The sequence below is a fragment of the Molothrus ater genome, chromosome 1 (assembly GCF_012460135.2).
Source record: "Molothrus ater isolate BHLD 08-10-18 breed brown headed cowbird chromosome 1, BPBGC_Mater_1.1, whole genome shotgun sequence".
Lineage (NCBI taxonomy): Eukaryota > Metazoa > Chordata > Aves > Passeriformes > Icteridae > Molothrus > Molothrus ater.
The window spans coordinates 136,830,219-136,854,026 of NC_050478.2; the positions used below are offsets into that span (position 1 = coordinate 136,830,219).

The 23,808-nt window shown below is 39.6% G+C and overlaps 1 protein-coding gene across 1 annotated transcript; it reads left to right on the top strand.

Annotated features, from left to right (window-relative positions):
* The first annotated feature begins 1,734 nt into the window (after positions 1-1,734).
* On the top strand, positions 1,735-23,334 carry RAD21 (RAD21 cohesin complex component). Its single transcript, XM_036406252.2, has 14 exons — positions 1,735-1,949; positions 7,546-7,719; positions 9,068-9,197; positions 11,337-11,436; positions 12,420-12,526; positions 13,417-13,620; positions 14,159-14,284; positions 14,477-14,599; positions 16,206-16,429; positions 16,743-16,902; positions 17,220-17,371; positions 18,905-19,054; positions 19,523-19,606; positions 21,548-23,334. Exons 2-14 carry the CDS (start codon positions 7,576-7,578, stop codon positions 21,737-21,739), a joined length of 1,896 nt encoding a protein of 631 aa, XP_036262145.1. The 5' UTR covers positions 1,735-1,949; positions 7,546-7,575; the 3' UTR covers positions 21,740-23,334.
* The last annotated feature ends 474 nt before the right edge of the window (positions 23,335-23,808 follow it).

The window sequence follows — 23,808 nt, forward strand, 5'->3', positions numbered from 1 at the left end:
ACCTTCATGAGAACCTAAGTGCAAAAGGTTGAAAAATATTTGACCTAATCACAAACATTTGAAAGAGCCATGCAGTAATTTAATGTATTTTTAATAGGGAACTCAGTGGACATGAGCTCTAACAAACACTGTATTTTGATCTTCCTTATTTACTGTAATGTAATTGCTTTAATTCTTAGCAGAATATCTGAAAATTATCCTAAAGTTTAAATACCAATTTGTTCATGAAGTACATTTATGTCCACAGTACAAATGAAACATTTTAATATCAGGCAATTAATGTTAGACCATGCAAATGAATTGTCTTGATTTTTAATTTTGATAGAAGGAAGCATTCCTTTTAGATGAAACATAAAAATATCAAACTGAATAGACATTGGAAAAAAAATAATATTAAATTAGACTGGCATTATTTTAAAATAGATTCAAGAATAAATTTGAGGACAAGATTACTGCCTGATCTTCGCAGTAGTCACATACTGCCACGAGAAACAGATGTGATACAATTCAAATCCTTTAGATATAAACTGAGCCAAATTTAGACTATAAACTCTCTGGGATTTGCATATACTTGCTCCTTTGAAGTATGTACATTTAAAGCCCTATAATAACAAAAAAATGGAAAAACTGAAAACTAAACTTTGGAAAAATGGAGAACCAACCACAGAGAGTAATCTGGAAAAGACTGGACCTATATATAAGCTTAATGTTTTTAACTACATGGTAGGTATTGCCAAAAATTTAACTAGAACTTCCTAGTTTTGCTCTCAAAAAGGATGTCCTTTATATAAAGAATTGCTTGCTCAAACAGTAGAGAGCATGAGAAAAACAATAGATGCATTTTTATTATTTTATTTTTTTTAATGGGCAACTATTAAGGAATTGGTTGTGACAACTAAAGAAAAAATAGTAATAATAATTCCTTCCTGTCGTTAATTTCTGCTCAGTCAATGGCAATATGATGTAGGGCTTCTAAACAGGTAAGTGGTAGACAATAGATAGGCAATTTTGACCAATCCTGTGTCTGCTAAGCCAGAGAAAGGAGGATTTCACACTAAAAGGGACCCAAGTGAGGTAAGCACTGAGCAGGGCATGAGCCAGAGCCCAGCTGTGCTGTGGCCATTTCAGCAGCATCGCGGGCCAGGGCGTGCAGTGCTGAGGTTTCTGGCTACACCTCTGTGCTGCCGCTGCGCTGCAGGGCACTCTGCTGGCAGGGGCTATTTCCTATAGCAGCAAATGAGGCAGCTTGGCTGGTCCACGCTCCTGGTGGACCTTGATGCAATCCAGCAAGAAAACCTGGCTATGTACAGTCGAAATCAAATTGGTCTAAACAAAGAAAGTGAGCGGTGCTCGCAGTTGTTCCCCTTGAGAACAAACCACCCCACAGCACAAACCCGTGCAGCGCCCCGGCGGCAGGAGGGAGCTGCGGGGTCCAGGAACACCTCCCGGGGCCGGGCTGTGAGAGAAGAGAGCGATTCTTTAACACGTTTTAAACCCGACATCGCACAGCCCGCCTGGCGTCCAACGGGGGCGGGGCGCCCTCACAGCCCGGCCGCGCCCCCGCCGAGGCCCCGCCCCCCGCGGGGCCCGCGCGCCGCTGTCACTCAGCGGCCGTTTCGTCGCTCCCGCGGCTCTGCCCCGCCTCCCTGGGCCGCGCGCACGCGCAGTGGCGGGGCCGGGGCCGGTTGTGGGGGGGAATTTGACCGTAAACATCCTGCGGTTTGAACGGCGCCTTCGCGCGCAGGAAGGACCTGCGGCCGCCATCTTGTTTGCTTGAGCGAGCGGCTCGGCTCCGCTCGGCTCCACTTCGGCTTCATTCGGCTCGGCCCGGCTCGGATTCGGCTCAGCTTCGGTTCGGTTCGGCGCCGCTCGACTCGGCTCGGGCTCGGCCCGGCCCGGCTCGGCTCGGCTCGGCAGGAGCAGCGAGCGGTCCCCGGGCCCGGAGCAGGGTAAGGAGTGGCTCCGGCCGCCGCGGTCGCTGCCGGCGCCTGAAGGGGCCCGGCGGGGCCCAGCTGCAGCCCCGCTCTCGGGGTGCTGCCGTCATGCACGGGCTCGGAGCCGGCTCTTCGGCTGAACCCTCCCGGCGGGGAGGGCCCGCCTGGTGCTCCGCGACACCTGGGGCTCCCCGGGAAGGGCAGGGCCGCCCCGGGACCCTGCGCGGGGCCGGTGTCCGGGGCGATCTGAGGCGGGGCCCTGAGCGCGGCCTGGCGGCGGCACGGACAGGCTTGTGGGGAGCGGGGTCCGCGCACCTCGAGCGGCCACACGCGCGGAGCCGCGGGGACCCTCCCGGGGAGAGCCGGGCCACGGGGCAGCCGAGGAGCCGCGGGAACCTTCCCGGGGAGAGCCGGGCCACAGGGCAGCCGCGGGGAGGCCCGGGGGCCGCGGCGGTGTAACCGAGCCCCGCGGTGTAACCGAACCCTGGCTGTGGCTCGCTGAACGGACTGCGAGGCTGCTGCGGTCTGGGCAGAGGGACGGGAGCAAAGTTCCATTTGCCACTCTTCTGGTTTTGAGTGCAGTATTCCCTCTGCCATGGATGGGGCAGGGTACTGAATGTTCTCACAGGCTCTCTAGTGGCAATGAACTCCCTTCTGGACACTGTGGCTGTTTAGCTGAAAATAAAAGAGCCCTTTAAAAATGCCGGCCTTTTGAAGAACCAAGATCCTGCTCTTATGGACACTGTTAGAAATCTTGCTCTCTTTTTTAAGATTTCTCTGATCCTCATTAGAAACGCTTCTGTTAAATATAAAACAGGGCGTTGTTTTTATCAGTAACAAAGGAAACTTGGGGTCACTGTGACTTACTGGCATCTTTCATTGAAAATAGCTTTCCTTTAAATTCAGACACATAAAGAAACTACTGTAAATTTGGAGAAGTTACCATTTAGGCCCACATTGTGCAAATGTGGGTGATAAGCACACTTTCCTTAATCTCCTACTCAGTAGAACTCATTATCAAAACCGCGGGACATCAAAGCATTATTGGGGCCAGGCTTCTGTTTTATTTTATGAAGGTTCATTTATAAATATTAGACATTTTACAAAATTTGGGAAAGCAAGGCCCACTCATCTAAAGTTTTAGCTAGAGAGGAAGTAGATGTGATAGGGGTAATAAAAGGAGGAGCAAAAAGCTGGTGAGACCTACAATAAACTTAAATTACCACACAAATTAATCATGTCTTGCTTATACCATGGGATTTCCCACAGAAATTAGAGTATTTGCTTTAGTTACCACATCAGTTTAACTTCTTAAAGGTAAAATTTTAAAAAGTTTTTTACATTTGGGCTCTCTGGATGAACAGTGCAGAGAAATAACTGCAAAAGATGGAGTAATATAAGGAATGTTCAACTTACATACCTTTAAAAGAGTGTGTTAGTACATGATTTATGCAAACTAATAAATATAACATTTATTAGTTTGAATTGGATCTGGAATTGCACAAAATAGGTTGGGATAATGAGACAGGGCCTTAAATTTATTTTCTACTGGTTGAGCATTCTGAGTGTAGGGGCAAGGGCAGGATACCTGCTGAGGGTTAGGTGGGAATGTGGAATTGAGGAGGAGGACAGTGTTGTTCAGAGGGTTCAGTAATTTCCAGCTCTTACAGTACTTGTGAGTGATCTGCCTTTTGAATTGGTAACCTTAGTGGGGCGCTGGCTCTATCTGATTGTGTAGGTGTGTGGTATATTGTAATTGGAGAACAGTGAATGCAGTTCCTCTAACGGAGTGCTACAGTTTGAGGAATTAATAGACCTGGTCGTGCAGCCTCAGCCATAGAATTTCTGCCAGATTGTTGATGCAAGAAACGAGACCTAGAGACAAAGGGAAAATGTTGTATATATTTACCAAAGGTATGTAAAGTTGAACTAGTTCAGTTTTATCTTAAGAATTGATTTTGTAGACATAAGAAATTAAGGTGACTTGACTCTGAGCTTTAGTAAAGCTGCAGGTGGCACAAAGAAATATATTAAAATTCAGATAAATGGATTAACCAGACAATTCTAAAGGTGATTGAAGGAAGGAGATCAGATAAGGTAGTGGCAAAAAGAGGCCTGGAGCTGTAAGGTGATGTTAGTGGAGTTTGTGATGATTTTTTTTTTTCAGTGGCACCAGATGTTCCGTGTGGTACCAAAACCTGCCAGGGAGGCAGCGTAGTGAGTGCCCACACATGGGAAGTCTAGTGATGTAAGAAGGATTGGAGAGTGAAGGGATTATGAGTTAAAGTTGAAGAATTCAAAAAACAGTTTCAGGGTCACGGTGGTTTTTCTGAACTTCTGAAGTCTGGTAGGGCCAGCTCAGACTGATGCAGGTGCACAGGGTGATCTCAGCCTTCCCCAGATCACCCAGGGCTGCCTGGGCTTAGCAAAGCAGAAACAGCTTAGGAGGAAATTATGCAGGTGGGGACAAACCAGCAAAGAAGAGAAATTGAAGGATAGCATAAGGACAAATGAATTAAAATGACTGGATAATTTCTTAAACTGTAGTGTGGAATTTGTCTACTCATCTGTGTGTGACTGTGGTTTTGGACTAGCTTTACAAGGACCAAAAGTAGGTGACAGTAAAAAAAACAGAAGACTGAACTTCAGGTGTGGACTGATATGTGTGTGTGTACATAACCTAACCTAAGGAGGGCTGCTGAGGAGTGGGTTTAATGAGCTAGAGTGAACCACAATCGAATAAAAATATGCTGAATGTTCTGCCTCTTGTCAGCTCTTAGTTCATTAAGCACCTTTCTGCATGCCTTGAAGAATGGGACTAACTATGCCAGTGTGCTCTTCAGAGGTTAGACAGTTTAGCTGTTCTAGTCAGAACAAGGATTTTAAGATGAAATATATATGAGTTGAGGGTTAAGATGAAGCCCATAGTTATACCACCTACCAAATTTTCTTACTGCTGCTTTGGAAGGAGCAATTGCCAGAGTCTCGGATGAGAAGGTGAAACGGGCACATTCTGGCTCGGACCCTGTGTATGACCAGTATTATTTAGTTCTGCTTTACATTTCACTTACTTTGTGTGTAGAAGGGCAGTGAAGAGAAGAGCATTGAGTAGAGGAGATTTTTTTACACTTCTGTATTTTTTAAATTGTACGGTTGTTGACCAAGTTAGGCAGAGAAAACCTGAGAATAATTGTGGCACATTGAAGCAAATTCAAAGTTAATGGCAATAAAGTTGCAGGTATTTTAAAAGGTTGATTTGACAAGATCAGGATGTGGTCCTGCCTGGCCTTGTGTGAGTACATACTCTTTTTGCCTTAGAGGAATCCTGTTTCATATCCAGTAAATTTCAAAAATTGACAGTTGTATTTTACTTTACAAGCTTTTTAAGAGTCATCAGCTACCCTTTTGTGGATTCTTAGGAGTTGCTTTTCAGCCATTGATATATTCTGTGTATCTGCCTGAGCACTCTGCCACTTGTAGGAACTCGTGGTTCCTTTAACATTCGTCCCAATCTCAAATTATGCCAGAAAATCTATTTCTCCCTTTATGCTACTGCATCGACATACTGTGCTATGAATTAAAGATCAGACAAAAAGCCTGAAATGCAGAAAAGGGAGTATCTGAAAAGAAAGACAAAATCTGGAGAAAGCGGGAGCAGCCTTTGGGGCTCGCTTTGAAGAGCTGAGGTGCTAAACAGCTGAACTGTAAAGGTGGGTTTGTACAGTTGCTGTAACCCAGTTATTGCCATGCAGAGCATCTGCTGGAATTTGGAAGTGGCAGGAAATTATTGCTTTAGGTAATAGAATCCTTATTTGTTAATAGCAGTTCAGATTGAAACACACCTTAAAACTATCTGTAGTCTGATTGTCACAGTCTCCCTTAGTGTATTTCGGTATGGCAAGGCTTCAGCGATGGATGAAGAGAAACAGATTTAAAGTGATAGATAAATTGATTTTGTCCAAGTTGTCCAAATAGTGAGTTTCACATTTAACAGGAAACTTAAGTATGTTTTCAGTTAACTGTTTTTTTGAAGTTCTGTGAAACCCATGTTATCTGTTTTAATAATTGTGCCAAACTCCACTAATCAAAGTACATTGTTTTGCAACTGTTATTGAATGCTTTTAATGGATTAATACAAGTGGTTTTACTTACTCTATCTTTGTGTTCTCCCCTGTTCCTCATGTTCAGAGGTAATTACAGGCTTACTGTTGCCTGGTTTTGGTAGCAACTCAAGATATTAAAATGCTGTGCTGCAAAGTTATGTCTCTACATGTACAAAAATACTGAGGCCTTCAAAAATATGCGAGGATTGAATTGTCTGCTGGCCTTAAGACAGTGTGATGTCTTTCAGAATATCCTGGGGAGAGGGAAGTATAATACCTTTCTTTAGAAAATGTTTATCCAAAATTTATTTCAATGTGCTTCCTGGAAAAGCTTGCTCATGCCCATCTTTCTTGGACTTGACTTGGAGATGTACATTTTTTCATTTATTCTCCAGATGTCTGGAGGTTGGCTTTATTTCCACTGAATCAGTAATGTCAGAGCTTCTCTTGCCCCTGTACTTAAATTCTGAGCAGTATCAATTGTGACTTGCTGTGCTTCCTCTGGCTGTTTTTCTGTAGGTGTAGAGGAGGTAAAAACTAAAATGCATTTATTGTGCCTTTTCTGTTCTTCTCTTTTGATTCATTTTCCTGGGTTATAGAAACTACTGGAAAAACTCTTTGTGGAGATTCTTTTACTTTTTTAAAGCAAACTTTTCTTTTCCTCTGCTTGTAGTTAACTGAATCATATCTTTACCTCATGCATGGAAGTGGCATGTTTAGATCATAAGGCATCATGCTGTTCTGATTCCCCGTGGTTTGATGTCTTGGCATCTTACCAGTCGTAACAAAGTAATTACTAGATAAATAGATAAGAATGTCCTTTTTTTTTTTTCTGCTGAAGGAGAAAGAAAATAGAATCTTAAAGAAGTTTGGAATAATGCAGTCAGCTTTCTCACCACTTTTATCAACACTTGATTAAAAAAAATATGAAATGGAGAATGGTCTGCTCAGAAATGGAAGACACAATTGTGCTTTCTGTTCAGGAAGGAAGTTATTGTGAAGTCCAAAAAGATTTAGTGCTGTATATTTTATAATGGTGAATCTTTTTCTGGAACCATGTATACTATATACTGGTATAGGAGAGTAGTAGCTACTGAACTAAAAGTAGAAAGAAGTGAAAGTCATAGGAAACTACTGGGAGTGAAAACTGAGATGTGCTTCTTTGCATTAGGAGAGTTTGGTATCATTACCTTAAAGGTAAAAAGATTCAAGATTATGTTTTCTTGAGGGGTGGTAAACATTTCTAAGTTGTGTATGTGGCTGTTAGTGGGTGTTATTTCTGCTTTGTAATTCTTCTGTAATAAATACATTACATTATCCATGTAATATGCTCTTACATGGATACCATTTGTAAGTGTTGGCTTCTTAAACATATTAAACAAATAGTCTGACCACAGTGGTTAAAAATCAAATATGTGTACTTCTTCTGAGGATAAGGGAGGTATTTGCAAGGATGTTCCTCATAAAATAAAAGATGTGGAAAGAAATACTTGCCTTTCTCTTTGCAGGTTTGCTCTTTGTTTTAGACATCTGGGACCATGTTCTATGCCCACTTTGTCCTGAGCAAACGTGGGCCGCTGGCCAAAATCTGGCTGGCGGCCCACTGGGATAAGAAGCTGACCAAAGCCCACGTGTTTGAATGTAACCTGGAGAGCAGCGTGGAGAGCATCATTTCCCCAAAGGTATCTGTTTTACACCAATGTCATGTGACCTTGTACTGAAAAGAACTTGAGTGTACAGGTGGTAATTACAGGTAGCAAATAAAGTTCTTAGTGTTGCTATTTTAAAGGGTGGAAAGGTGTGTTTGGATGTGAAATAATACTCTGTTGTGAAATGGGAGGAAATTTTAAGTAGCTTAATGTTTTTACATGTTCTTCTTCCCCTCTACTACTCATGACAATGAAATTGTTCATCTTAAAACTGATGGTACAGTTGTGATTTTTGTCACTTAACAGATGTCAATGTCTTATAAAAAAAGCAACTACTTGAAAACAAAAGAAAACTTACTTATATGTTTTATTTTGGTTGATACAAATGTTAACAGTTTTTATAGTACTACTCTAGATTTTAGAAGAAGTGCTAAGTGTAAGCAAAAAGTGTATTGTACAGTCACAGTGATGCTTACTCTTCTAGAAGAGTGATTTGTTTCATTATCACTTTTGGAAGGATTTAGGAAGAAGATAATGTTCATAGTCTCACTAGTGAGCTGGAGCATTCTTATAGAGAAAGGAGAAACTAATTGGCATTTCTTCATATGTTTAACTTTGTGTGTAACAGTTCATTAGCTGAAATTTTAAAAATATGTTGGAGGAAATAAAAATCTTGAATTCTTAGGTTGATGTTAAATCCTGTATTGCTTACTCTTTCTGTGAGATAATTATTCCATGTACCATTCAACACAAATTTCATGCTCTTTCAGCCTAACATACTTAAAGAAGAGTCCTTCTGTGAATTACTTGTTTTCCTTTTGCTGTTCCCACAGTAGATACTTCATTACATAGTAAAGTAGTGAGATTGAAGAGGAAGGGAACTTATATTGTTTTACTGTGGCAGTGCTTGTTTATGGGCACTCCACATATTCCAGTGTTTCTCACTTCATGACAGAACATGGAGAGGTAGCTAACAGTTTTTAACCAGATTTTACTTAATCAAATCACTATTTATGGCTGCCCAACTTTTTGTATATTTTGCTTTTCCAACAATTGAAGTAGCAAAGGTGGTAGAAAAGAAGATGTGGTAAAGATAGGCTTTGTCACTTATTTTTTAACTAGACAGAGCAGTGTTTGGGAATTCCTGGAGTGAGCTGCTATTAATTTAGTGATATTTGCTGGGTCATCCATAAATAATGTAATAGGCTATCACCTTGAACTGTAGACTTTGCATCCTTTGTTTCTTCAGATTTCTGCTGATTTTTATACTTGTTTTGGATATTTGATTTTATTGAGAAAATTCATGTAAATCTGACTGAGGTGTCATTTATGGGAATACTGAGGATACATTTAATTCACTGATTGTGCAATGTGTTTTTAGGTGAAGATGGCACTTCGAACCTCAGGACATCTTTTACTAGGCGTTGTTAGAATCTACCACAGGAAAGCAAAATATCTTCTTGCAGACTGTAATGAGGCTTTCATTAAGATTAAGATGGCTTTTCGTCCAGGTATCTGTCTTTTTCTAAGTGCTCTCTGAAAAGCTACATTGATAAATGTATTTATTAAGAAGGCATACAATTCTGCCTTCTTATGTTTGTATAATTACACAAAGGTATAGGTTATAGGAGAAGTAATTATTGCAGCTGGCTGGCTGACTGAGTTGTCTGCTGGAAAACATCTTTTAACTGAATTCTGAACAAAAACTTCTCTTATCATTGCTGATTCAGTAAAATTCCACTCACAGTTTTGGCTGTGGCTGGTGTATGATGTTAAATGGAAATACACTGCATGGTTTTTACCTTCTGCCTGAAAAAGGCCAGTGCCCTACTGAATAGAAGCACAGAAGGGGACTGATTTCCATCAAGGGTCAGGATTCTTTTGCTATGAGTTACAAAAGAAACATGAAAGTAAGCTGGTTTTTTGCCACTTTCACATTATAGTTTCTGAAAATAATGTGGACTGTAATGTGGGCATCAAAGATAGTTTTCCTTTTATATGTTTGCAACATAATTTCCCACTCTGTAGTTGCTTACTTAAATATTTTGCATTAAAATGAGGTGCCATATTAATACCTGAAATTACTTTTCTGTCCCGCAGTCAATGAATTATTTGGCTTTCATTTTTTCATGTCTTTATAGATAGTTCTCTTTAATTTTGGCCTGGGGAACTTTTTCTGAGCTGAAGTGTAGCTGTTGCACTGATGCTGCTGGATGCTCACAGCTGCTAAATCATGTTCTACCTTTTTAAGTTAGTGAGTGCAATAGATTTAAAAGCTGAAATTGAGGGAGACTTTTTGTTTTTTAAAAAGGCAGCTCTTGAAAGCCAGTACAGCAGTTACTTGAGAAAAGTTAAGGTATGTAATGCCTTTATCTTCATTTCCTGATCTACAGGTTGTGATTCAGGCACTGAATTCAAGTACTGAATTTTATGTAGCTTTCAGTGGCAATTTGTTGACTGTTGCTAATTTTTTCTTTATTACTTTGTTTAACATCCCTGGGTTATAATAAGAACATAATTTTAATATCACAAGGCAGCCTATTTTCCCTCTCCTAACAGAGTGCATGTCGAAGCACCTTAAAATCAAGATTTACAAAAAGTGGCATGCTGGCCTGACAGAAGCTGAGGCACTGGTCTTTATTTTCAGTTTATCAACTTTGTGCCTTAGGCATTGAGTCTTTCTGTTCTGAGAATCATTTGCCTATTTCATTTTAAGCAGCAGACAAGTAAAAATATTGAACAGCCCTGAAAGGATGGACTAGATGTCTTCATTCCTAGTCAGGTACCATGATGAGTAAGCTACAGACTCATGCTTGTTCCTGGTCTCTGTGGACAGTGGTTCTTTGATTATTCATTGCAGAGGGGAGCACAGTGAGCGAACAGAGTGTTTCTGAAGTATCTGTACCTCAGAATTGCCTGTGTTGTATGTGTGGGTCAGAAGGCAGAGCATAGAGCTCAAATCTTCTGCAAGTTACAGAAGGAATTGAACCTGCATTTCCCATGCACTTTCAAGTGCCCTGACCTTTTAAGACTTTGAATAAAACAGAGGGACCAACTGCTGGCACTGGTTTTGTGATGCCCAATCTGATATTCATGCTCTGAGAATGCCTGCTGAATAAGAGTAAGCATCTCTGGAGGATAAGAAAAGGTATGTGGTGGTTTTGGTAATACAGCTCTTTTATGTGCAGAAGCCTATGAGTTAGTGAGCCCCAAGTGCAGTCACTTCTGTTCCTGGACTTCTGGAGCTGATGGAACTGAATAAAGGACCAATAGCAAAGTAGTCACCCTGTGCTGCCCCTGCAGTGTAGAACCCTGCAGCTCATGCCATGTATCATGATAAAATTCTTTTGGAGCAGGTGCCTGTAGTGTTGTGCAATATGATGCCTGTGTTGGCTGCACAGCTCTGCATAGTGCTACACAAACATTATTTTATACAGACAGTGCAAGGGCTTGAGGATATTTGTTTTGAATTTAGTTTGAATTTCACTTCCTACCATTATCTAAGGTTTCTTTGTAGGTATCTCAGCATCAGTTCAGTTCAACAAATTTAAAGACAGTAGGCCCATGCAGAGAGAAAATGTTAATGACACAGTGAAACATGCTGTCCTTGTAAGGAATGGGAACTGATGTCTGGGTGTTCTTCCTTGCAGGAGTTGTTGATTTGCCTGAGGAAAACAGAGAGGCTGCTTATAATGCTATTACCTTACCTGAGGAGTTTCACGATTTTGACCAACCACTCCCTGATCTAGAGTAAGTTTTGGGTTTTGTCCATTTCCATGGCAATGAGAATTGGTTTTAGTTGAGGAGGAACTGGTTTGAAACAGTTAACTCATTGCTGAATGTAAAAAAATAGTCTGTAGGTAACTTCTATTCTTAGGTCTTTCTTCTATACTGATAAGGAAGTGTGCAGTCATTTTTGTGTTGATTTTAAGTTCATAGTAGCATTGGCTTTAACTGAAAGCTGTCTTTACAGGAGTTTTTCAAAAACTCAGATACCTGTTATAACTTCTTTTTTCTTCTATGCAAGGCATCCTACATCACATACCTCCTTAGGATGGAAAAGATTAATTTTATGGGGATGTTGTTGACTTTTTAAAGTGGCACTTTTAATTCTTAAATCTTCTTAATACTTATGGGTTACTTCTACATATAACAAGTATACAACCTGAATAGTTCTTAATCTTTAAAAAACTGATGTTTTTTATTATTTTTTAAATTTGAGTTATTCATAATGGAGTTTTTAGAATCCAGGTTACTCAGTGTTCAATTTAGTTTAAATTAAAATTAGAGTATATACTAATTTGAAAGTGCGAAAATTTCTGTGTATTTATAAGAAATGTACCTTAATACACCACAAAGGTTGTTAGCTTGGTAGTGGTGCAAAATACAGTGTTTGATAAACTGTATTAATAGGTTTTGAAGTTGAAGGGGTTGAAGGTTTTTCTTAATTGTTAATTTGCTCTTTGAAATTAGTAATCCCAACACAGCAAGGAGTGAGAGAGGTTACTGATACATTTCCCAGAAGCTAATGCAATTTGGATGATAGGTTTGAACCATTAATGGTCTCACTGTTTTAAGTAGTAGTTTCTATTCAGTGTTCACCTTTATTTTTTTCAATAATGGACTTGAATGTAAAATTGTTTTTTACTGAATAATGTCATGTTTATTTCAGCAGCCTTTATCTGTTCTTTTTTTTAATGAGATTTTTAATAATTGCCTTCTGTTTGTTTAAGCGATATTGATGTGGCTCAGCAGTTCAGTTTGAACCAGAGTAGAGTGGAAGAAATTACAATGAGAGAAGAAGTGGGCAACATCAGTATCCTCCAGGATAATGACTTTGGTAAAGCTCTCATGTGTTACTATGTGTTACTAGCTAATTTTAGTTATTTTAAGATACGGTTTTGTAATTACTATGAATTCTAAACAAATTAGATCAAACATGCTGTGGTTTTGTACGTTTAAGTTTTAGTTTGTTCATGTCAGTTTTTCCAGAAAGTCTGTCCTCTAATGCTCAGTGAACTTCTAGCTGCCTAGAATAGGCAGAAAGCAAAGCTGAAGAATATTCAATCAAGTTAATCATTGAAGTACTGTGACAATTATAATTTTCAAAATGTGATGTGAATATGAACTGAGCTGTTGCTTTAATCATAAGCATGCTCTCAGTCAGAAACCAGTGGGACATTTCTGAAGCTGAATCAGCACTGGTGACAAGTTTGCTACTTTAGCTGTCCTTTTAAGGACAGTATTCTAACATCTGAATCAAAACCTGAAGACAGTTTTATTTGAATGTCTGGTTCCTAACCTGCAGTATTGTAAACCATAATTCAGTAATAGTTTTGAAAGAATAACCTAAAAATGGTGTTGACTGGGTGTTGGTTCATTCCCTGTAATGGAAGCCCAGCCTTGAGGCTTAAGGCACAATGTCTTTGAATTCCATTGCATTCTTTGGTTTCTGTGCAAATAAAGTTTAGTAGGATCTTGCTAATATCAATTCAAATGAGTACAATAAAATGCTTTGAAAAGGAGAGAGTTATTTTTATAATTGTTTGAACAGTATTTTATGCTATGGTATTGCTGGTCACAATTCCTTAACATCTTGTCATTAACTCTGCAAATAGGATTAATTGAATTAAAGTTTGGTCCTACATATGGGCCTTTGTTGATCAGTTAGGTAGGTCTCTTGCATCTGAATTTTTTAGCACTTAGAGCAGTGCAATTGTATTCTTGCAGGTGACTTTGGGATGGACGATCGTGAGATGATGAGGGAAGGTAGTGCATTTGAGGATGACATGCTGGTGAGCACTAGTGCTTCCAATCTCCTCCTGGAACCTGAACAGAGCACCAGTCACCTCAATGAGAAGTCTAATCACCTGGAGTATGAAGACCAATACAAAGATGATAATTTTGGGGAAGGAAATGATGGTGGAATATTGGGTAAGTTTGAGAAATTTGTTTTTCCTCTATCCTACCTCCTACTTTAATTAATTAGTTCTTGAGTAGATGAGGGGAAGTTGTTTCCTTTGTTGCCAGATCCTGTAAAAGTTATGCCTTGTACAGTGAGTATTTATACTCACTGTCTGTGTATGTGTGTATATATGTATGTGTATATGTATGTGTGTTTATCTGCACTGAGCATATATTCCGTTTTGTGAGTACTACAGCAGTATAGAGGACTCACAGCGTATTAATGTTGGCATATTTAAAACAAAGTTCTAAAAAATTAGATGTAAGATGCAAATATGTGGCAAGTATATGGTAATAAACGTTATCTCTAAGCTCAGAATTAGAGCTGAAAAGCCCCTTGATAGAGCACTGCTACCTTCTTCTATGTCAGCATTGAAAGTTCTTTCTAACTTCTGCACTATCTTCATCTGTCTTGTAATAAACTTGTCTGTACTTCTTTGTAAATTTGTCTATACTTATTTCATGAATTTGTGGATGCAAAACTGATTCTTTCATATGGTTTCTTCAGATGACAAACTTCTTAGTAATAATGATGGTGGTATTTTTGATGACCCACCTGCACTCTCAGAAAGTGGAGTAATGATGCCAGAACAGCCTCCCCACGATGATATGGATGATGATGATAATGTATCAAGTGAGTATGATCTAGCACCAGAGCTAGAATTACTTTCTACTCGTGTAGTTTGGATTCTAATTCCTGAAAAGCATACTAAGCTCAAAAGTGTGACGTGTGGGAAGCCACCTGAAGGTGTGGAGGAGGGGATGGGAGGGGTGGCCCAGCCTGTTGTGTGTTGACCTAGTGCAAGGCTCTTGTTGTCGCTGGCAGTGGGAGGCCCGGACAGCCCGGACTCGGTCGATCCGGTGGAGCCGTTACCAACCATGACTGACCAGACAACGCTTGTTCCCAATGAAGAGGAGGCTTTTGCTCTGGAGCCTATTGACATAACTGGTGAGTGAGCTGCTGGGGACTACTGTGCAGTTTGTCAGAGACCACTTCAGCTTGATGGAGGGGAAATGAGTGTCTAGCACTGCTGCTGACTCTGCTTCTCACTTGGGAGAGAAAGCTGGGATCAAGTGCTGAATTCCATTTATTCTAATAGTAGCCCTCCAGTACCTTCCAGAGCTTACATGGATGGTGTCAGAGAATACTAGTTTGTAGTTTCTGCAGTCAGTGCATGTAACAGCATGATACTGTAGCTTTAGATAAATATGCTAGTTAAAATGCACTGAGTCGGAATGGAGCTCAGCATGTCTTTCATTCTAATACTGTATCTGTAGTGCAGCACAGTTCTTGCTAAGCTGTGTTTGAAGGACAGGTCTGACTGTTTACACTGAGAATGACTGCTGTTCTAGTGATTTGTAGCTTTAATGAATTGCTGATTTCAGGAGGTGCACCTTGTATTTGAATTTCTACTAAGTAGGGATTTTCCTTATATTTTTCTTTAATGCAAGATACTTTTTGGCTCATTATATACTGACCCCTGCTTTATTAAAAAATTAATATCTGGAAAGAAAGTAGCTTGTCCTGTTCTTTTAGACTGAGCTCCAGGCCCTGATTCCCTGCTTGGCCAGTGGGAGAGCCATGGCACTGCCCTCTCGTGGCAGGCTGGCAGCAGGGGACCAGCTCATCTGCTGGTCCAGCAAAGACAGCATTTACCAGAGCTTCAGAGTCTGCTGCAGAGTACAGGCTGTGAGCACAGTCATGTTATCCTAGAATAGGGTCAGAAGTTTACAGTTAAAATAACCACCCCCATTAACTCTACCAAAGCTCAGGTAGGGCTTAGGGGAAAAAGTGGGTATGGTATTTTAAATCTGTGATTAGAGTCATAGAATGGCTGGGATTGGAAGGAATCATGAAGATCTAGTTCCAACTCTCTTGCCATGAGCAGGGACAGTTTCCATTAGACCAGGTTGCTCAGAGCCCCATCCAGCCTGGCCTTGAACACTGATAGGGATGGGGCATCCACAGCTCCTCTGAGCAGCCTGTTCCAGTGCCTCACCACACTCACAGTAGAGAACTTCTTCCCAATATCTAGTCTGAATGTACTACTCTCTGTCAGTTGGCAGCCATCCCATCCCCCTTACCCTGTCACTACATGTCTTTGTAAAAAGTCCCTCCCATTTTCCTTGTAGGCTCCCTTCAGGTACTGGAAGGCCACAATTAGGCCACCCCAAAGCTCCCTTTTCCTTAGGCTGAACAAAACCAAATCTCTCAGCCTTTCTCATAAGAGAGGTGCTCCATCTTCTGTTCAACTTGGTGGCCAGTGTTTGCACCAGCCTATCAAGCAAACCATGGGAGAGAGGGGCATGTGCAGCTGAGGGCATTGAGGCTTAGATAGATTTAAATTCACAGAGGAATTTGCAGGTGCCTTCGTAGTATTTGATGTTTTGTACTGCACATAGCTTTTAATCCTTCTCCCAAAGCTAGTGTTGCCTTAGATTCTTTAGGCAGCTTTATATGTGGGCAGGTAAGACCTGTAGAGAACTTGCAGGATTCTTTTACAGCATGGTACCTTTTTGAGCTAACCTTCATTGCTTGCTAAAAATCTCAACAGTCAAGGAAACGAAAGCAAAGAGGAAGAGAAAGCTGATTGTGGACAGTGTGAAAGAACTGGACAGCAAGACTATTCGAGCCCAATTAAGTGACTACTCTGATATTGTCACTACTTTGGATTTGGCACCTCCTACTAAGAAATTGATGATGTGGAAAGAAACCGGTGGAGTTGAGAAGCTTTTCTCTCTGCCTGCACAGCCTTTGTGGAATAACAGACTACTGAAGGTAATGTTTTTGTGCAAGTTTGTTTTTAAATGGAACCATATTCAGAATTGTGCTTCGTTTATAGCAAATGTCAGCATATAAATAGTGATGGCAGTATTCATAATTGGAAGAAAAAACATATTAAAAGAATTAAGGTAAATATTTTGAACATTGCTGTTATCAGTTACAAAGATAAATAAATTTTAGAAGGTAGTACTGTTGGAGAGGAGATTAAAAACTGATAAAAAAAGATAGGCCATAATTACTTAATGCAAAATGAAATAAAAGGACACTGAGAACTGCAATAGTGAATAATGTAATGTTTCTTTTGTAGCTCTTTACTCGCTGTCTTACACCTCTGGTACCAGAAGACCTGAGAAAGAGGAGGAAAGGTGGAGAAGCTGACAATCTCGATGAGTTCCTTAAAGACTTTGAAAACCCAGAGGTTCCCAGAGAGGAGCAGCAACAGCAGCAGCAGCAAAGAGATGTCATTGGTTTGTGTCTTGTCAAAGATGCTCTGCTTTCCTTTGGAGAATATTTTTCTCTTTTATCTGTGCTTTGTATTAAGTCATCAAAGATTGTGTATGAAACAATGAGCTTTGCACTGGTGGTTTAGCTTGATGTGATGCAATCTCTGGCATAAAATAACTTTTCCTAGAAATAGGGGACGCTTAGGAATTTCTTGAACCAGTGGATTAAAAGTGCAGGCTGTTGAGAGTGCTCAATTCTAAAATAATAGCAGATTGGATTTTAGTACAGTTTCTATAATAACATTCTCAAGTATCTAAAAGAAGATTTGTTGTGAATACAGATGAGCCTATTCTGGAAGAACCGAGCCGTTTGCAAGAGTCGATGATGGAAGGCAGCAGAACCAACCTGGACGAGTCGGTTATGCCACCGCCACCAGCTCAGACTGGGGTCAAACGCAAACTGCAGCAAGTAGAGCCAGAGCCAGTGTTACCTGTGAGTAAGCTTTTACTGGTTTTTTATGGGGAATGAGAAGTGAGCAGTGTTTTTGAATAGGAAACGACACAGATTTGAGGCCCTAGCTTTACAGTGAATCTCCTTTGAGATTCACTGTAGTAGCATCAGAACATTTGTCCCTGGGTATCATTCTGGTGCCTTTGTTAGCTGAAAAGCTTATTGAAACATTTGAAATGCTGGTAGGATAAAGAAATTACACTTCTTCCTCCAGTAAAAGTCTTCAAGGAATCTCGTGTATTGCTTATCAAGTCCTGCTTGGCAAGTGTATATGAACAGCTTCCATGAAGCAAGGATTGTGTTAGCTCCATAAATGTCTTTTAAGACAGCCCTAGTGTTCCAGGCTTAAGGCTTCAAAGAAAAACTTTGATGATCTGGAGAGATTTCCTGGTTGTGAATAGACTTGGACACTACCTGTGATGCAGTGTCAAAGGAAACTGTGAAGGGGAGAGGAAGGAAATGGGCAAAATGAAAGATGTATTTTTCTGTATGCTTGCATGGTAAGAACAGTCCTGTTTATGCTGTGTCTCATGTTTGTGCAATTTTTAACCTCACTTTTCACATTCCTTGGCTGACAGGTTGTTCACTGTAGAATGGGACTGTTAGATGTTACATTATCTTAGTAAGCAGGGTGGCAGCTGCTGCTCCTTTTGCCCTCTCATCCCTTTCATGGGGTGAAATCACCATCGACTGTGCTAAGTCAAGTCAGTCAGTGTAATTGGGGGTGTTGGTGTGTTGGGAATTCTGTGATTATATTAGAGGCCAGGTCAGGCCTCTAGCAACAACCTGTAGTGATACCTGCTGTGTGACTACATCAGAAGTTGCTTTGCCATTTTTTAGGGTACGTGTAGAAACACTTTCACATGTCAAGGTAACTTTACTGGCAAACACTTAATTGTTTATAGATTCATGGGGAGAGTACCATATATTAATTTTACTAAAACTGTCTACATAAATCCTATTAATTTTCTTTTCTGTATTTTCCTCTTGACATAAATATTTTCTGAGAATATACTTCAGCACCAAAGTAATTCATATGTTTTCAGAAACTTTGTAGGTACCAATGTTTTAATCCCTTCATTCATTCATTTTATCCCTTCATTCATTTGTATTGATGAGAACAGCATTTTGATATTTTGAAGATGACTAGTTCCAGTGAGTTAAAGTGTGTTTGTGTAGCATTGCATCTGGTGATGTGGGATTTTAAATTTGCATGTGCTGATCCAAGGAATGAGATCAGTAGTTTGGATGCTGGCATAAGTGAAGTTACTGGAAAGCCTTTTTACTTTACAGTGGTGTTAAAATTTCTGGTTTGAGTAGAATCTAAAGGATTGAAAATACACATATGGACAGCAAAACAAAATTGCTTTTTGGTTTTCAAAAATGAAAAATCCCGACAAGTGGCTAAGATTATATACTTGGATTTTATTAAACTGGTCTGTAGCACCATTGTTCTATTGTAAAAGAACTGACAAAATGATACTGTTTGTTTAACTGCATTGTGTGCTCTTAAAGCATCCACCATCACAACAGCTGGAAATACCACCTGTAGAAATGCCTCCAGAGGAGCCCCAAAACATCTGCCAGCTAATACCAGAGCTAGAACTTCTGCCAGAAAAAGAGAAGGAGAAGGAAAAGGAGAAAGAGGAAGAGGAGGAGGAAGAAGTAAGAACCCTGTGTAGAATCAGTTTGTGTGTTTCCCAGAAGTGGATGAATGTTTGACTGTGGATTCAGTAAAAGGCATAAGAAATAACTCTTTTGTCTGTCCTTATAAATAGCCCTTGGAAATGTAATTCTTAAATTATTTCATGAGCATTTAATAATATAAATATTATTTAATTTTTAAATTACATATACGTTCTGTTCTGAATTAGTGTTCTCTTGTTCTTGCCCATGGCTGGATTAAACCACTAAATGTTTATGATGCCTTAGATAAGAACTTTTGAACTTTAATGGTGTGGTTCATTTTAAATAGCTTGTCCTACTTAAAGAGAGTAGCTTTTGCAAGAAAACCAGCCATGTCTTCAAATAGGATAACTTGTCTCTTAGCTACAGTATTTAATATCCTATGGTAATAAACTTCATTTTATGGTAACAAACTTCATGTCTTTTATTTTACACACCTGCTTCCAGGAAGAAGATGGCACAGGGGGTGATCAGGATCAAGAAGAAAGGAGATGGAACAAGAGGACTCAACAAATGCTCCATGGCCTTCAGGTACACATGATTATTTGCTTTCTCTTAAAGCAGCTTTGGAGTGTGTCCACTGATGATTTTGAGCTGAGTTAAAATGTCAAGAAAGAGCTTTCTGTGCAGTCAGTGTTACAGAATACCAGTTATCTTAGAGGGGGAATCTGGTATTAAAATACCAGTTATCATAGAGGGGGGAAGAATGCATGTAGTTGATTAAATCTGTATCAAATAATTGTATTAAAATGAAATCTATACTTTTATAATTGTCACTTATTGTTTAGAGAACATTTGAATTAAAATTTTTCACCTAAATGTTTTTCAACTTTCAAGTCCACACTCTGTGTGCACAGAAATTGAAATTATAAAATAACTGATTGTATTTTTGATGAAATCGTAGTGCCTCTGACTTTTTGCTATGTGTCTTTAGGCAAACCCTCATAAGAGTCTAGGGATAACACCATTGTACAGAATGTTTACTTCCTGTCTAGGCTAGTTTGAAAACTCTTATGCCATGAGAAGCTGAATCTATTAACAGCTGTGGAAATGTGACTTTGGCTGATTTCTAGCACGTGGATTCAGTCTGCACAGACATACCTATCTGTGGGATGGATTCTGGCTTGCTGGAACTAAAGAGGCTTTTTCTGATACGATGACTGAACACCACAATGTTCACCCTGAGCTGAAGTGCAAACTGCTCCTTTGCTTATCAGTCTCTGTGTTTGTCCTCCACATACTCTTGGGCTACCTCTGCCTTGCAGCCTGGTTTGTAGCTCCTTTGTTCCCTTAAACATTTTGGCAACTGGTGAGATTTGGCTGTCACTGAATGCCACATCCCAAATGGTCACACACCCCCCTCTTCTCTCGCCCAGCTTTGAATGCAGAGCATGATGCCACGTGGCATGGATTATCCTTTTGGCCATTTAGGGTCAGCTGCCCTGGCTCTGTCCCCTCCCAGCTCCTTGTGCACCTCCAGCCTACTTGATGCAAAACAGCACCATATGAGCTGTTGTGAAGAAAATTACCTCTGCCCCAAACCAAATCAGCACAACTGATTAAAATAGAAAAAGCTTAAAAATAATTTCTAAAGTATACAGATGTTGAGTTGGTAGTGTTGTGTAATGTTTTCCTCTCTGAATGTTTTATCACAGTTTCTGAAGAGAGCTTTAGAAATCTCTTTGGCCATAACTAGCTTTTTTCAGTTCTTTCTTCCATGTACTCAAAAGAGCATCACATTGGATGGTTGAAACATGAAATCTGCAATGAGATTTGGAATTAAGGTCTGATTAATATAAAATAATTTGGTTTGCTCAGCCAAATATCTTCTCATCTTGTTGAAATTCATTCCAGGACAGCAGGACAGACAGTTCTGCTTTAAATTGAGCACTTCAGTTGTTGTCCTGGCCAGCAAAAAGATGTGTAATCATGATTTTTTTTTTTTTAATATATTCTTGCCAAGACTTTGAGAAAAGCTTAGTGACTTGGGGTACTTAGTTTACTTAAGACAGAGGAGTCTTAGAAATAAACAGGCTTTCACTTTGGGAAATTATGCATCTTTTAAAGAATGTTAGCTCTTGAAATTTTACTTTATTGTTTTTGGAATTACATTTATTTTGAGAAATAAAGCTTGATTTTTTCTTTATTTTATTCCTATTAAGAAAAAATTGTCCTGTAGTCAAAAAAGACTGGTTAGCTATTGTTGCAGAAATAAAATCTTGTGCTAGTCAACAGTGTTTCTGGAATACATTCAGCAGATTCAAGAATGATTTTCACACATCCCTGGGAAGCCTACTAGGTTTCATATAGCTAAGATCCATAAAGAAATTTTCATGTACATGTTACAATGCTCCTATTCTTCTGAATCCCTCTGTGTCCTGGGGTTGTCAACAAACAGAATCTTGCCAAGAGACATTGTTGTTTCTGTGTAGTTCTCTATTTAACTTGTGATATCAATGTTGCGTTTTTCAGAGAGCCCTTGCTAAGACTGGAGCAGAATCCATCAGTTTGCTTGATCTGTGCAGAAATACGAATAGAAAACAAGCAGCTGCAAAGTTCTACAGTTTCCTGGTACTGAAAAAGCAGCAAGCTATAGAGCTGACACAGGAGGAGCCCTACAGTGACATCATTGCCACCCCTGGTCCCAGGTTTCACATTATCTGAATGGTTCCCGAGGGCAGAGCTCGTGCTCCTCTCACTGGTGCGTGTGTATTGCCCCGTCCGTAGGGCCCACAAGACCATTGCAGAAAATTTAGATTTTATTGTCTGTATAAAGTCCTTGGTTTTCTCTTGGGGTTATTTTGGGGTTTGTATTTTAACTTTACCACTCAAATTTTTAGTGAAACTGCTGGCTGGGTTGGGTGACTTGAGTTCCAGCTGCAGAAACCAGACATCTCAAGCACCCAGATAAAGATTGTTTTAGCAGCTCAGAGCAGATGTGTGCAATATTGGTGCATGTGATGTTGAGTATCAATGAAAATGTCTTACAATAATTTGACTAGTTGATTCAGTAGAGATATTTTTAACCTATACAAGTAAATCTGAATGGCCAACCTTTTGTCTGATTAAAAACTTTGCCAAACTCATCTGAAATGTTCGGTCTGCTTCTCATAGTAGTAGTTTTTTCTCCCCTTCTCTAGATCTTTGTGCATACCGTGGGTCTCTTAAAGCTGCCAATATGAAAGGTAGTGCCTGATATGTCAGCTTGCTGTGTCACTGCATTTTTGCAGTCAGATTTTTGTAGCCCTTGATGCTAAGGGGAAACGAGTGTCTGTGGAAAGCACTTCCTCTACGTGATACATGAAAGGACAGAACATGTGAAGCATTTTAGACTAAACATTCCTTTTCACTTATCACCTTGTTATGGTCCACTACTGATGATGGCTAATTACTGTTAATAAGTGACAAATGAAAACTAGTAATGTCATTTAACCATTTAAGAAATCATAGTCCTTTAGGTTTGTTAGAGCTGTATATAAACTCCAGACTTTTTAAAACAGACTTCTAGATTGTAAATTATCTGATTTTTTTATTAAGCAAGCATCCGACAGTAAGAATAAGAAAAATTGCTAAAATCAGATACCACCTGTACCAAAAGGGCAACAAACTTTGAATATAGAGTACAGATGGGCACAATTCCACTTAATTGTGTAGTGTATTAATGGCTCTTTGGATATATTTATGGTTTTAGTGTCAATTTTTTCTGATAATGTACACTCCCATGTTCAAAACGTTTTATCAGTTTTGCAAAAGAAATCCGGTTTGATTTTTATTTCTAAAGAATGAAGCTTTACTGTTAGACCAGGTAGCACCAGAAATTATGTGAATATGTTGATTATGGAGACCTGTCTTAACTTTTTTTAGGGCAAAATTATTCACAGTGAAGGTTCTGGTTTTAATGTTGGCACTTTTGTGAAATAATTTTGGGACTCCTAAATTTCAGTGTATACTCAACTGTAAAATTATGTGAATGTTTAAAATCTCTGAGACTACATGATGACCATGTTTTACTAATCCTTGAAAAAGTTAATTGTATAAAGTTACTGCAGCTTTATTTTCAACATGATGTGCCTGTAAAACCATAATTTTCTCCTTTGTAAAAAGAGACATTGTAGATAACTTGAATGTTTAATTATAGAAAAGGTCATTAGTTTCTTGTTACACATTTTTAGTCTGTTTTTGTTGCTTTTCAAAGTTAATATTCTTGAAAATAGTTGATGCTGTTATGTATAACTTTTCTAATAAAAGTTGTGTTATAAGCTGTTCTGTACTAGCTCTGTATCTTGTTCAAACACCTCCCATTTATGTAGGAGAGACTGAGCACTAAGAAATTGGTTATTTTGGTATTAGGTATGGAAAGATTTAGCTCTTTAAAAGATTAAACTCGAATATGTAAATAGAATTCTTACCATTAGGAAGGAAGTGTTACTCTACTGGCTTTACTGTGCTTTTGTTCGAGGATTCTATGCTAGGAATGTGTGTCCTAGGAAAAAGAAAATTATGGGAGACTGTCTATAAAATGTGATTCATCTGCATGCCTGTCCCTTCTGAATGCCAGAGCATCTCCAGCTTGGATTCTTTTCTGTTCCTTTGCTTCTGGAATTGCCTCTGCATGTATGTCAGTGCCTCTGAAGTTACATGCTCCTCCTGGTACATGCAGACTCTTGGATCCAAGCACATGGAGTCAGTTGGTTCCCTCTAGAGTTTATATGTATATATATATAGAGGCAGTG

Coding starts and splice junctions, on each gene's coding strand:
- RAD21 (XM_036406252.2), top strand. CDS start 7,576: ATGTTCTATGCCCACTTTGTCCTGAGCAAACGTGGGCCGCTGGCCAAA. Junction 7,720..9,067: donor AGAGCATCATTTCCCCAAAG/GTATCTGTTTTA, acceptor ATGTGTTTTTAG/GTGAAGATGGCACTTCGAAC. Junction 16,903..17,219: donor GCAGCAAAGAGATGTCATTG/GTTTGTGTCTTG, acceptor TTGTGAATACAG/ATGAGCCTATTCTGGAAGAA.